Genomic DNA, 13,298 nt, shown 5'->3' on the forward strand with positions numbered 1-13,298 from the left:
CTTTTGTTTTGTTACTAAATTTACAGACACATGTTCATGTAATGTGACCATTTCCATTGTCAATTTAAGATTATGATAAGAGTGCTGTTGTCCAAAATAGCACTCCTAACACATTTGTACACATTGATCGAGGCTGGAAAGCTGTGTGTGTAGTTTTCTTAGATAAGGGGATTCATTAGTTAGCAGAATGAAACAGAATCCATTTGCTGCATATTTAAAACAACAAGAGCAAATACCACTCTAATCCCATTTATTGTCATTTCAATGTTTCTATTTCTGTTTACGTTTCTGTGGAGTCCTGTATCTCAGTGGTTAGAGCACTCGCCTCGCAAGCGAGAGACTTAGCTTTGATTCCCGGCAGGGCGAAACGATGGGCAAATTTCCTTACTCCACCTCTGTTTACCTAGCAGTAAGGAACACGGTTGTCAGTCGATTGACAGGTTGCTATACCGGGGGAAATAATTCCTTCAAAAAAAATAATAATTGCGTCGCTCAATCCATGAGTGTTTGTGGGACACTGCTGTGCACAATTGGCTGCCACGTTTCACCCACAAAATATACAGTCAATTAATTTTACAGAATATTCTGTGAAGCGCATGGAGACGTCTCGAAGATGTGATAAGGTGCTGTATCAAATATAAGAATTATTATTTGATAGGAATGCTGCATACAACAACAAAATTACATTGTATAGCGCCTTTCAGGTCAGGAGGACGTTCCAAGGCGCTGGGCAGACAGAGTTACGGACCCGAGCTGAGGGTCGGGGTGGGGGAGGGGGTAGCAAGGAGATCGAAAGCACGGTCGACGAGGAGGGACTTGAGGTGGGTCTTGAAGGTGGCGAGGGAAGGGATGAGATGAAGGGACTACAGGATGGAGTTCCAGATGGTGGGTGCAGAGTGGCGGAAGGCCCGCCCGCCAATAGTGGGGTGAGTAAGGCACGGGACGTGAAGCAGGCTGGAGCCCACTGAGCGGATGGAGCGAACAGGGTGATAGAATATACATTATAAAAATATATATATTTTATTATGATATTATTGTAAAAATTATACATTATTTTTCAAGACATGAATTTCTTCCAGAAAGTTTATGTGTTTGAGGGAGTCAGATTGCCATCTCTTTTAATGTGAGGTTACTGGGGAGAAATTCCACCCAGGTCTAGATTTACTTGAAATGTTACACAGATAAAATAAACTTAAGCCAAAGTGCAATTTCTCCCTAAGTTTATAGATTTTCTGTTGTTTAATGCTCAGCAAATTCTTACCAATGTTTGAGGAATTTCCCTACTGTTATGAATCATCTAAAAGAATATGAAGAAAATCATCATTCAATAGATGGAGAGTAACAATAATAATCTTTGCATTTGATATAGTGTCATATCACGTCGTTGATGCGTCGCAAAGCGCTTCACAGAATATATTATAAGGTAAATTGACTGTATATTTTGTGGGTGAAACGCAACAGCTAATTGCGCACAGCAGTGTTTTTTTCCTTTTTGAGGTTTTATTACCCACAGTTAACAATCTGACAATCAACTAACAACTACTTACTGCTAGGTAAACAGAGGTGTGTGGAGTAAGGAAACTTACCCAACATTTTGCCCTGCCGGGAATAGAACCCGGGTCTCGCATGCAACTCTTGTAACAATGACAGTAATTCTTGGATTTGACTTTAAAGTCGGCAGGACATCTCAAAGCCCCTCACAGGATTTAAGCTAAAGTGTAATCTTATCGTTTAGGGAATGCAACAGCCAATTTGTGCACAATAATATCCCACAAACAGCCATGAAGTGAAGTGATGAGCCTATCTTTACTCTAGGTATTGCAATCCAATAAGCATTGAAAAATACTCCAAAATAAATTCAAATAAAATGTTATTTCCAATTTAGTAGCAAGCATAAATGTCTCCTTTCTCCTTTCTGCAACAAATTTGCAGCAGAACACCCTGTTTCTAGTATTTTGCTGTTGGTGTCATAAGAGGAAGTTGTACAGGGCTGGTGTTCCTAGTATACTGTCCATAGTCTGGGTCAGTAAGGGGGGCATTGTCCTCCTTTATATTAGTTTTAAGATTGCTTTCCCCACAATTTAGAGAAGTTAAAACATCACCTTTATATGTGATTGTGGAGAATGATGGGGAAAGATTGTCTGTTAGAAAATTATTACAGTATTGTAGGGTTGGCTTTAATGGAATTATTTTTTGTTACTGCACGATATGATCCGATATGATCCTTCTTGGCTGGCAGCCAAGCAACAAATGACAAGAAGGCCTTTGTTTAATAGGGGTTGGTTCTGATCTACGTGATGTTTGTGTTTTCAGAACAAAACGGAACAGAACAGGAAAGCTTTCAGTTGGAGGTCTTATTAATGTAACACAAGCAGGTGGTGTGTTAATGAATGTTTAATGCTTGGAAATTGTTTCAATATTAAAACTTTGCAAGCATGGAAGATAAAATGCAGATGAAAATTAATGACGCGTGCAGTATAACATTAACAACGAGAATAAAAACATTTTCATGTTTATAAATTTAGGTCTGTTTCTGGAATCCTGCAGAGTTATTGATTTTTTTTTCCAGATATGATGAATATCACAATTGATATTTCCATTAGCCTTTTAATTATTAATGTTTTGTAGTTTTTGTTATAATGTATGCTTTGTCACACCAAATTGGCTTTAGTAACTTTTTTTTNAAAGCAGGAATGTCTAGAAGAGTGTGTTTGCTTCAAATTCCTAATCATTTTAGAGTGTACTAATAGACTCCAGAGAATTTTCTTTGACAATTTTATTATAAATCAGTTTTCTTACTGGGATTCTGAACCTCAAGTTGAATCTCTGGTGTCAGAGACAAAACAATATGATGGATTTTGTGTATTGGAAACTTCACAACCTGCTGTTTTCCCAAATGTTCAGCGCGTTTACTGAAGCGTAGCAGAGCCATGCTGACTGGTGGGTCCCGGGCTCGGTTCCCAGATTGTGTTGCTAGCTGATCTCTAGAGTAAGGACAGTATTGGGCTCAGCTGAAACACTACATGCAGTTGAATAGTCTGTCAATGATTACTACCAATGTTCATACTTGAATAATTGTCATGAGGCTAAGTACTGGAAAGATGGGTAAATTCATATCAACTGTATGCTCACCCTTCATACATTAGGAATTCTGCGTACATTCTGGGTTCAGGTCCTACCTTTCACACCGTCTCCACTTCGTCGTGGCAAAAGACTTCTCTTCCAGCCCCCGCACTTGTGCGGTGTTCCTCAGGGCTCTGTCCTTGGTCCCCTCCTCTTCACCCTCTACATGCTCACCCTTGGTGACATCATCCACAGACATGGGGTAAATTTCCACATGAAATTTGGAATTGGATGACACCCAACTCTGCCTCCACCCTGAACTCCAGGACTACTGGCTTCCTGACCGACTGCCTGTCCGACATCAAGTCCTGGACGAGGACCAACATTCTCCAACTCAACATCAGCAAGACGGAGGCCCTCCTGATTGGCTCGCACCAGCGCCTCCGCACCTCAGGAGCTGGCAGCATCAGCCTCCATGGCTGCACACTCAACCTCACCAAGCCAGTCAGGCACCTGGGTATCTTGTTTGACCCTGAACTGTCCTTTCTTTCCCACATCCGTGCCATGACCGGCACTGCTTACCACCTCCTCCACAACATTGCCAGACTCCACCACTGCCTCACCCCTCAGGCTGCTGAAACCCTCACCCACGCATTCGTCACATCAAGGCTCGATTACGGGAACTCCCTCCTCATCGGCCTTCCCAACTCTTCCCTTCACAAGCTGCAGATCATCCAAAACTCTGCAGCTCGTGTACTCTCACACACCAGACTCCTCGACCCCATCACTCCCACCCTCGCCCGACTCCATTGGCTCCCCATCCCCCAGAGGATCGAGTTCAAGATCCTCGTCCTCACCTTTAAGGCCATGTATGGCCTTGCCCCCTCCTACCTCTCTGACCTGCTGACTCCCTACCAACCCACCCGCTCCCTCCGTTCAGCAGGCTCTGACCTGCTCCATGTCCCCCGCCCGTCCCACCCTACCATCGGTGGCCGGGCTTTCAGCCTCTCTGCCCCCACACTCTAGAACTCCATCCCATGGTCCCTTTGCCTCGCTTCCTCCCTTGCCTCCTTCAAGGCCGGTCTCAAGACCCTTCTCTTTGACCGTGTCTTTGGTCTGCCTCCCACCTCTCTGCCTTCCCTCACCCCTACACTACCCCTACCCCATGTTCGGGCCCCGACACCTGACTGTTCAGCGCTTTGGGACATCCTCCCGATGTGAACAGCGCTCTATAAATGTAATTTTGTTGTTGTTGTACATTAGTTCAGATTGCTACTTTCTATTGAAGGATCTATAACTTTAATCACTTTGGAGCTTTTGTTGACCTCTGTCAAAAGAGCAAGCCAGGTACTTCAGCTAATGAATAGTGGATAGAGGGTGCATTTAAAAATGTATGTCATCTTTACATTGTTCTTACATCTAAATAATATATGTAAATATTGCATTTTATATTCCCATGTATTTTTTCTCATTGTGTGGAAGTTTAAGATTATATATTTGCATATGCCTAATCATATTGGTCCACATAAATGTTATGGTTACTGTACAAATATATTCTGGAAAATGTGATTTACTGTGATTTTTGAAGTAGGCTTCAACCAAATGTATGTCTCATGAGTTGACTAAATTTTCCAATTTTCTTTTTCAGCTCCTCATGGGATTTGAAAGTGGAACAGTTGTGTTGTGGGACTTGAGGTCTAAAAGGGCAGATGTCAGGTTTTATTATGATGAGGTGAGTAAATTATTAATGTTTTGACAAATACAGGACTCCTCTGTCTGAAGAGCAAGCCAGGTACAGAAATGTATTTTGTGGGTTATTAGAGAATGTGTGGTACTTTTGAAAGGTATACATATATATATATAAAGGTATAAAGGTAGGTTTAGAAGGAGGGTTGTATTACCTTTCTGGTGCATTTGTTGGATAAAATGTTAAGCATAAAAGTGTCTGCCCCAATAGCCTGATAAAACTACTTTGCGGTTGCAAATGTGTGATTAAAATGTAAAGCATGTTGATGGAGATTACAACCTGGAGTGAGTGAATTACTGAAAGGATTAGTGGGGTAAGGAGACAAATAGCATTGAGTTACAGATCAATCACCATCTAAGAAAATGGCATTACAGGCTGGATGGGGTGAATGGCCTACTCCTCTTCCTATGTTTGTAATTGTTGTGCTAAATTATCTGGCAAGGTAAGTATATAGTTGTATATAATGAAAGGACAATGCCACTGCTTGTAGCAGAAACTTCCCCAGAGGAATAAAATGGTTTTATAGCCCAGAATGTTTACAGAGCAGGCTGGCCTTGGTTGTTTGTATATGTGTTCCTCTTTCTAGATTTCAAATCTGGCTATCTTAGCATACCAATAATAGAGCAAAATATTTAGTTATTTACAGGGTTTATGAATCCAAAGTGTGATTAAGTTGTACTCTTGTTTGGCCTGACCTTTAAATCCTTCACAGTCTAGATAATTCCCCCTCGATTTATGCAATATCCCCGAACCTTACACTCCCATCCATACCCTCAGTTTATCCAATTATGATTAATTTCTCATTCTCACCCCCTCCATACTACCAGTCACTATGCCCACTAAAACTTTGCTTCTAATCCTCTCTCTTTCTGTCTCCACTTTCAAACCAGTTTCTTTCTATTTGTGATTTTGATCAACATCCTTAACTCTTCTTTCTACATGCTGAGTGCACCCAATCAAAATTATTAAGTCTTTGAGACATTGTTTTTTTGGTGTGAAATTATGAAATTAAGCCTGGTGTCATTTTTGCCTTTTAAAATATGTCACCTAATTTTAGGACTCCCCTTTTGGGCTGGAGCTATGAGCTGAAACAAAAATGCCTGAAACTCGGGTACACATTTCTTTTAGCCACCAATTGTCATCTAGCTGGTACTTCGAGTTTATTATTGTAAAGAGAGTCTAAGCATTTCCATGATAGCCCATTGGATATAATCTGCCCCTCACCTAGTGTAACTCTAAACTGTGCAGATCAGATGGTCGCAGGTTCAATTCACAGTCTGTGACATCATTCAAAAAGAGAATAGTATTTCTGCTTGTGTCCTGGCCAACAATCCTCGAATGAAATTGGCTATTCACTCCATTGGCTGTAGCTGATCTTAGTTGAGATTGGGGCTGGGAGCTAAAATTGGCCTTACTGCTTCTTCTTACTGCTCAGGAGAGAAAACTAATTAGCGAGGCTTCCTATTCCTGTTAGCTATCAAATGACCTCTACTGGGAAGAACAGATACTGAAGGAGAACAGTGTTGGGCTCTGTTAATGTGCCCTGTATGGTGGAACAGCTGCTGACACTCATTATCTAGACATGCACATGAAGAATGATCACTGGAGCAAGATACCAGTGGCCTGCCTTTCTCTATGAAACTGTCCCAGCACAAGTCACCAGGCATGTTGGAGCACAGCCAGCAGCTTCACTTGCCACTAAAGGATCCAATACGGAATGTGGATTGACACACAGACAGACATTTCATCTTTATCTATACTCGCCCAGAAGGACTCAGTGGGAGGACTCGGCACTTTAAAAATGTAATTTTGTTGTTTTGCCGCAGCTTAGCTTCGTCTATGTTCTTTATTTTGATGGACTGTGCAACATCCAAAGAAGGATGCACACTCCACCTCACTGAACCTTGGTATCTTGGTTAATACTCAACTATCTTTTCTACCCCACATGCGTGCCATGTCCTGTTCTGCCTTCCCCCATCTCCGCAACATCGCCCGGCTCTGCCCGGTCTCACACCACAGGCCGCCAAGAACCTCATACATGCATTCATAACATCCAGGCTCAACTACACAATCTCCTTGCTTGTCAGACTCCCCAACTCCATCCTCCGTACGCTGCAGATCATCCAGAACTCTGCAGCCCGTGTCCTCTCCCGCACTAGACTCCGCAAACCTATCATCCCCATCTTCGCCCGACTTCACTGGCTTCCATCACATAGAGGATACAGTTGAAGATCCTGGTCCTCACCTTCAAAACCCTCCATGGACTTGCTCACCCTATCTCTGCGACCTTCTAACCCCCTACCAACCTGCCTACTCCCTTTGCTCAGCGGGCTCAGGCCTGCTTCACATCCCCTGCCTTGCCCTCCCCACCATTGGCGAGCGGGCGGGCCTTCTGCCACTTTGCCCCCACCCTCTGGAACTCCATTCTGCAGTCCCTCCGCCTCGCCCCCTCCCTTGCCTCCTTCAAGACAAGTCTCAAGACTCTCCTCTTCAACCATACCTTTGGTCACCTTCGTTCCCCCCCTGCTCTCCACCCTTCCCGATCTCAACCCCCAGCTCGGTTCCGAAACACTGATTGTCCTGTGCCTTGGGACGTCCTCCTGACGTGAAAGGCGCTATACAAATGTAATTTTGTTGTTGTTATTTTGTTCCCTCCATTTGGCTACGTGGGTGCTCTGTGACACAGGATGCTACTGCACCATGGTCAGCTGGCGCGGCCACCAGGTGTAACTGCAGTGCATGTGCACAGATGTACGTGCTCTGAGACACACGATGCCACAGCGCTGCTTTGATTTGGCGGCCACCAGGTGTAACTGCAGCGAAAAATGCAAAACTGAAAATAACTCCTAAACGATAGGACATACCAGAAAATAATTATGCCCATGTCACTCCTAGATGTAAGATCTTTCCGATGAGGTATAGATCATGTCTCTACATCAATTGGTTATTGAGATCCTTCTTGAAGTGCAGACAGACTTTTATTAGTATCGACAGAAGATGGATAGATGGATAGATGCAGGAACATGTCTCTCAGTTAAATGTTTTGCCCACAAAATACAGTTACTCCACTTTACAGTATATCCCATGAAGCACTTTGAGGTATCTTGATGACATGGTAAGGCACTATATCAAATGCAAGGATTATTATTATTAATAATTATTATGTTAACTGAGGTGCCTTCTGCCTGTTCAGGTGGATGCTGATGATTTCATAATACCATTCAAAAAAAAAAAGGGAAGAGTGTTTGTTTGTATTCTCAGTCTAAATTAATTGGCTATTCACCCCCTTGGCTACTTTGGGAACCTGGAGCAAATGTCTGTGTAGTTGCCTCCAAAAATAGTCATACACTTGACAGCAAATCATTGTGGTTACGTAAGCTGTTTATACATGATAAGGTGCTTTAAATAACAATAACAAGATTACATTTGTATAGCGCCTTTCATGTCGGGAGGATGTCCCAAGGCACTAGGGTCAGGGTGGGAGAGGGGAGGGGGAAGAGGGGTAACCGATGGCACGGTCAAAGAGGAGGGTTTTGAGGCGGGACTTGAAGGAGGCTAAGGAGGGGGCGAGGTGGAGCGATTGGGAGATGGAATTCCAGAGGTTGGGGGCAGAGTGGCTGAAGGCGCTCCCACCAATGGTGGGGCGGGTGAGTCGCGGGACGTGGAGCAGGCCAGAGCCGGCTGAGCGAAGGGAGCGGGCGGGTTGGTAGGGGTCAGGAGGTCACAGAGGTAGGGTGGGGCGAGGCCATGTAGGGCTTTGTAGGTGAGGACCAGGATCTTGAACTGGATCCTCTGAAGGATAGGGAGCCAATGGATTCGGGGGAGATGGGGTCACAGAGTTTGGTGCAGGAGAGGACATGGGCTGCAGAGCTCTCATTTTCTACGTTCCACAAGTAGTACAAATAAGAATTACTCCTGTAAATGTATTCCACTACATGGGCTGTATTTACACAGAAAATAATGAATACAAATAGAATCAAGCTTTATAAAGATTAATTACAACAACAACAACTTGGATTTATATAGCGCCTTCCTTGCCGGACGGCATCTCAGCGAAAACGTTTAATGCAAACATTAGAACAAATATAATCTTTGCTCAATCTTTATTAAGGTCTGCAGGAGGGAGTTTGGGGAAATTTAAGTGGGTTCCCAAATGGTGTACTGCTGTAGGTTTTCCAGATGCCTAACACATTTTTTCTGGATTACCAGTTACTTGTTTTATTGATGCTGTATTACACTACTCATCATACTGACTGACAACAGCTGCGGTTATTCAAATATCAGAAAGCATCATAGATGCCTCTCACTGATCAAATGTGCCACATTAAAACTTCCATCTAATAGCGTCTCTCAGTAGTTTTAAAAACAGTCTTAGCAAAAAGATATTTACAAATTGCTTTCCTGAGACAGAAAAATATAACGGGAATATGAGAAGGACAATATGAGAAGTAGAAATTACACAGTTACTCAAATTGTTATGCATCGCATGATGGGAATGAAAATGATGCAGGAATTAATTTTCATGGGAGAAATCACCATGTTTCAAACTCACAGTTCTTGTGATTAATGGTTGTATGCGTAAACATCCACAAGGTGACTACATAATTAAGCTGGAGGATTCTTGGCCAGCACACCAGGAGAAACTTCTTTTTCGAATAGTGTAATGGGATCTTTGATTTCTACCTGAAAACAGGCAAATGGCCCCTGATTTAACTCATCCAAAAGATGGTACTTCCAACAATGTAGCACTTCCCCTGTGTTGCACAGGAGTATCAGGCTAGATGTAAGCTCCAGTTCTGACATGAAGCTCAAAAACTTTCTAATTGGTGAGTCCTACTGATTGAACCAAACTATCAAACAAGGATGCATGCACAGCCAACAAGATCATAACACCAGGGGCATTGATTTACATTAAACATGTAAGCCACCAACACATTATAAAGTTAATTCACTGTTATTGTGTCTTCCAGTCTTCATTATACAAAAAATTAGTTTTCCAAAAATTAATTATATAAAATATCTGAAGAATGCGGTTAAAAACTGAGTGAGCATAACAAATAGCAGTTTTGTGACTAAATGGGAGAACAATCATGTCCAACTGCAGACCTTGCTGGAGAAACTAATATTAGGACCTAGAACGGCTGCAATAATACTTCATGTTCTATATATAATCCTTGCATTTGATATAGCGCTTTTTACAACTTATAGACGTCTCAAAGTGCTTCACAGAATATACTGTAAAATGTATTGACTGTATGTTTGTCGGTGAAACGCGGCAGCGAATTGCGCACAGCAGTGTCCCAAAAACAGTCGTTGATTTAGTGATAAAATTATTATTGTACTTTTTTTAAAGTATTTTTATCCTTGGAAAAGCCAAAAATCGACTAACAACTGGATTCTTACGTACTGCTCGGTAAACAGAGGCATGTGGAGTAAGGAAACTTGCCCAACATTTTGCCCTACCGGGAATAGATCCCAGGTCTCTCGCTTGCGAGAGATGAGTTCTCTAACCACTAAGCTACAGGAGTCTCTACATATATTATGTATAACAATTACATATTTATCCAATTTTATATAATATAATTTACATATTTCAGTTTTACAATACTTTCTCAATATTCCTTTGCCACATGCTTTCTCTCCCTGCCTTCAAAATCCTCTTAAGAAAGTATCATTGATCAATATTCTCAATTCTCCTTTCCTTTCAATGCTTAAAAAATTCAGGTGGGGTGATTAGCAAGTCACTTTGACATTGGACGGATGGTGGAGATGTTATCTTAAATAAATCTTTGCGTTCCTTTTCTTCTGATATTTAAATGTCTTTATTAGGGCTAAAGTTCTTTCCTTAGGGAGAAAAAACAGTGGACCTGTGCTATACAGCATCACCCATTAATTCCATAACTTCAGTTGCAACTAAACTGCTCATTAATTCCCACTTAATTTTTTTTGTTCAGTAGTGCCAACTGTGTAGGAAACTGAAAAGAATGATCAGAAGCCAAGCACCTTTATACCCAAGAATGTTATGGGTTTAATTGTTTATTTCTGGCAACCAATATTTTGCATGTTTCCTTTACTAATCTCCAAGAATATAAATGAACTATTGAATCTCCCAAGTTGCTATGATTTGAGAGGAGTACAAGGGTCTTGGGGAAGGGGCAGACCACTTTAATATGGAAATATTATTACAGTAGTAGCAATCCTTTCTGATTGGTGCCTTAGTAAAGGTATCAAAACAGTTTTTGCTTTTATTTTTCCCTTTATTATTAAAAAAAATCTGTCAGTGTTGGTAGGTAGATATTTTGGGGGTGTTTTCCCTCCCCTCTCCTTCCCACCTCATAGGTTCTCACTGAAATTTATTATTTTCTGCATACAAATTCTAATGCCATTTTTAACAATTTTTCAAAAAGGACAAAGATGCTCTCTAGTTGAATTCAGTATCTTATGAGATTGCACTTATAAAATAGCCCTTGGCACACTGAAGATGGTTGTCAGTTCTGCATCCTCGAACAAAATGAAATGGCTGACACATCACTTTAAGGAGCTAGTTGGGCTGCCTACACGAATCAAAACGTGAATGTGAAGGTTAACGCCTCCCAATCATCTCATCTGTTTCATTTGGCACTGTACTGTCTATTGATTACACTTGCTATTCTGACCTATTTGTCATTCATCCCATTGTTCTTCAATATAAATCTGAATGTGGGGGGGTGGGGTTTAACCGAAATAAGTTAAACAATTCAAACCCTCATAAAGATGCTGACACTCTGTGAAAGTTCCTAATGGTTGCATTATTTTCTCCTTCTAGTTATTTTGAGAATATTTATAGGATGCATGTTTGTAGATATTCTTAATAACAGGCACAAATAGGTTACATGAAAAAGGAGAGCACAAGAAAATGGCTTGCTTTGAATAACTGAAGAGATTGAAATCGTAAAATTAATCGAAGAAACAAGCAGTCATTATTGCAGAGAAAATCTACCTGCATCTAGATTTAGAGTGTCCAGAATTTGCCAAATATATTTTTGAAGCCATAATAATGTGTCTGAATGGTTCCAACACTGACTGCTTTACAGCTGATAATAACTAACACACAGAAGTGCTTAAAGATGAAGTGACAAGTAACCAGCCCAGCCACTTTCATCAGTAATTCTACTCAAGCTAGCACAATCAGCCTTTATCTTATCGATCTTGCCTTGTTAAAAATCTATGTTGCAGTTCTTAAAACACATCATATAAATACAATACACAATCAAGGAATGGTGGTACAGAAATAAATCACCGCTCTGTATCATGTATTTTCATTATCTTTACAAGGAAATATCAGTAGAAAAAACTCGGCTTCTAGTATATACTTGTGTAAACATTATTATGAGTGAACCATAGCTGTAAATATTTTCTCAGTTATTTGTTCTGGTTGACTGCACTGTCTCAATCTACAATTTACTTGTTTCGCGAGTCGCACGTGATAGTGAGGGTCTATTGTACCCCATTTGGGTGCTCAGACAACTGTGAAAAGCACTTTGAGAAGTCCTCCCAGCATGAAAGGCATTATATAGATATAAATTGTACTGTATTTAATATTCAAAGCTCCATTATGCAATCTTAATCCAATTTTTGTTTTCAAAATTGATGTGTTTAGAAAATATTTGAGGGTTTCTTAAAAGGAAATAGCCAGAGAAAAAAACATAGTGAAGTTCTTTTGCACCATTTTCCACTTAATAAAAGTTCAAAATGTTTTATTTTCCTTTTGTTAAATTGAACTATGAATGTTGAAAGACCAACTATAAAATGTTGCATATTAAACTTAATTTGAAACTGGCCAAAAATCTAATAAACTCAGCAAATCTCTTAAGTATTGGTTATTGAAACGGTCTAAATGATTGCAAAATAATTGAGTAGTTATTTTTGTTGACCCAAAGTGAGGAAAGTATAATAACTTACACACTGATCAAATGTTACAGCTGTTGGCTAAAGCATTAATCAAAATACAGTGTTGATTTTCATAGACTATGTTCAATTAGAAGGAGGATGGTACAAAATACACAGTCATTACGCCTAACAGATTATTCTGTGAAGCACTTTGGGATGTCCTCCTGACCTGAAAGGCGCTATGCCAAATGTAAGGATTATTATTTATACACGTGAAATGATTTAAACATGTTGTGATTTAGCAACCTTATTTATTTACTTGAAAAGAATACTAGGTGACACTTCAGTGTAATGCTGCATTGTCAGAGATACTGTACTTCGGATAAAACATTAAACCGATTGCCTATTCAGGCGAATGTTAAAGATCCCATGGCACTATTCAAAAAGAGAAGGGAGTTTTTCCTGCTGCCTGGCCAACAATCCATAAGATAAAATTGGTCATTCACTGCACAGTTGTTGTGGGACATTGCTGTGCACAAATTGGTCGCCATGTTCACCTCCAAGTACACAATCAATACACTTTGCAGTGAGTCCCATGAAGCACTTTGAGACCTTTCAA

At 40.8% G+C, this 13,298-nt stretch overlaps 1 protein-coding gene across 4 annotated transcripts in view; it reads left to right on the plus strand.

Annotated features, from left to right (window-relative positions):
- Positions 1 to 13,298, plus strand: part of stxbp5l (syntaxin binding protein 5L) — a 191,449-nt gene that overhangs the window by 105,474 nt on the left and 72,677 nt on the right. For all 4 annotated transcript variants that reach the window (XM_007908718.2, XM_042334522.1, XM_042334520.1 and 1 more), the window contains one exon: positions 4,712 to 4,795. In XM_007908718.2, coding sequence (XP_007906909.2) covers positions 4,712 to 4,795 — 84 coding nt within the window. The remainder of the gene's footprint in view (positions 1 to 4,711; positions 4,796 to 13,298) is intronic.

The sequence above is a fragment of the Callorhinchus milii genome, unplaced genomic scaffold (genome assembly GCF_018977255.1).
Source record: "Callorhinchus milii isolate IMCB2004 unplaced genomic scaffold, IMCB_Cmil_1.0 Scaffold4, whole genome shotgun sequence".
Taxonomy (NCBI): Eukaryota; Metazoa; Chordata; class Chondrichthyes; order Chimaeriformes; family Callorhinchidae; genus Callorhinchus; species Callorhinchus milii.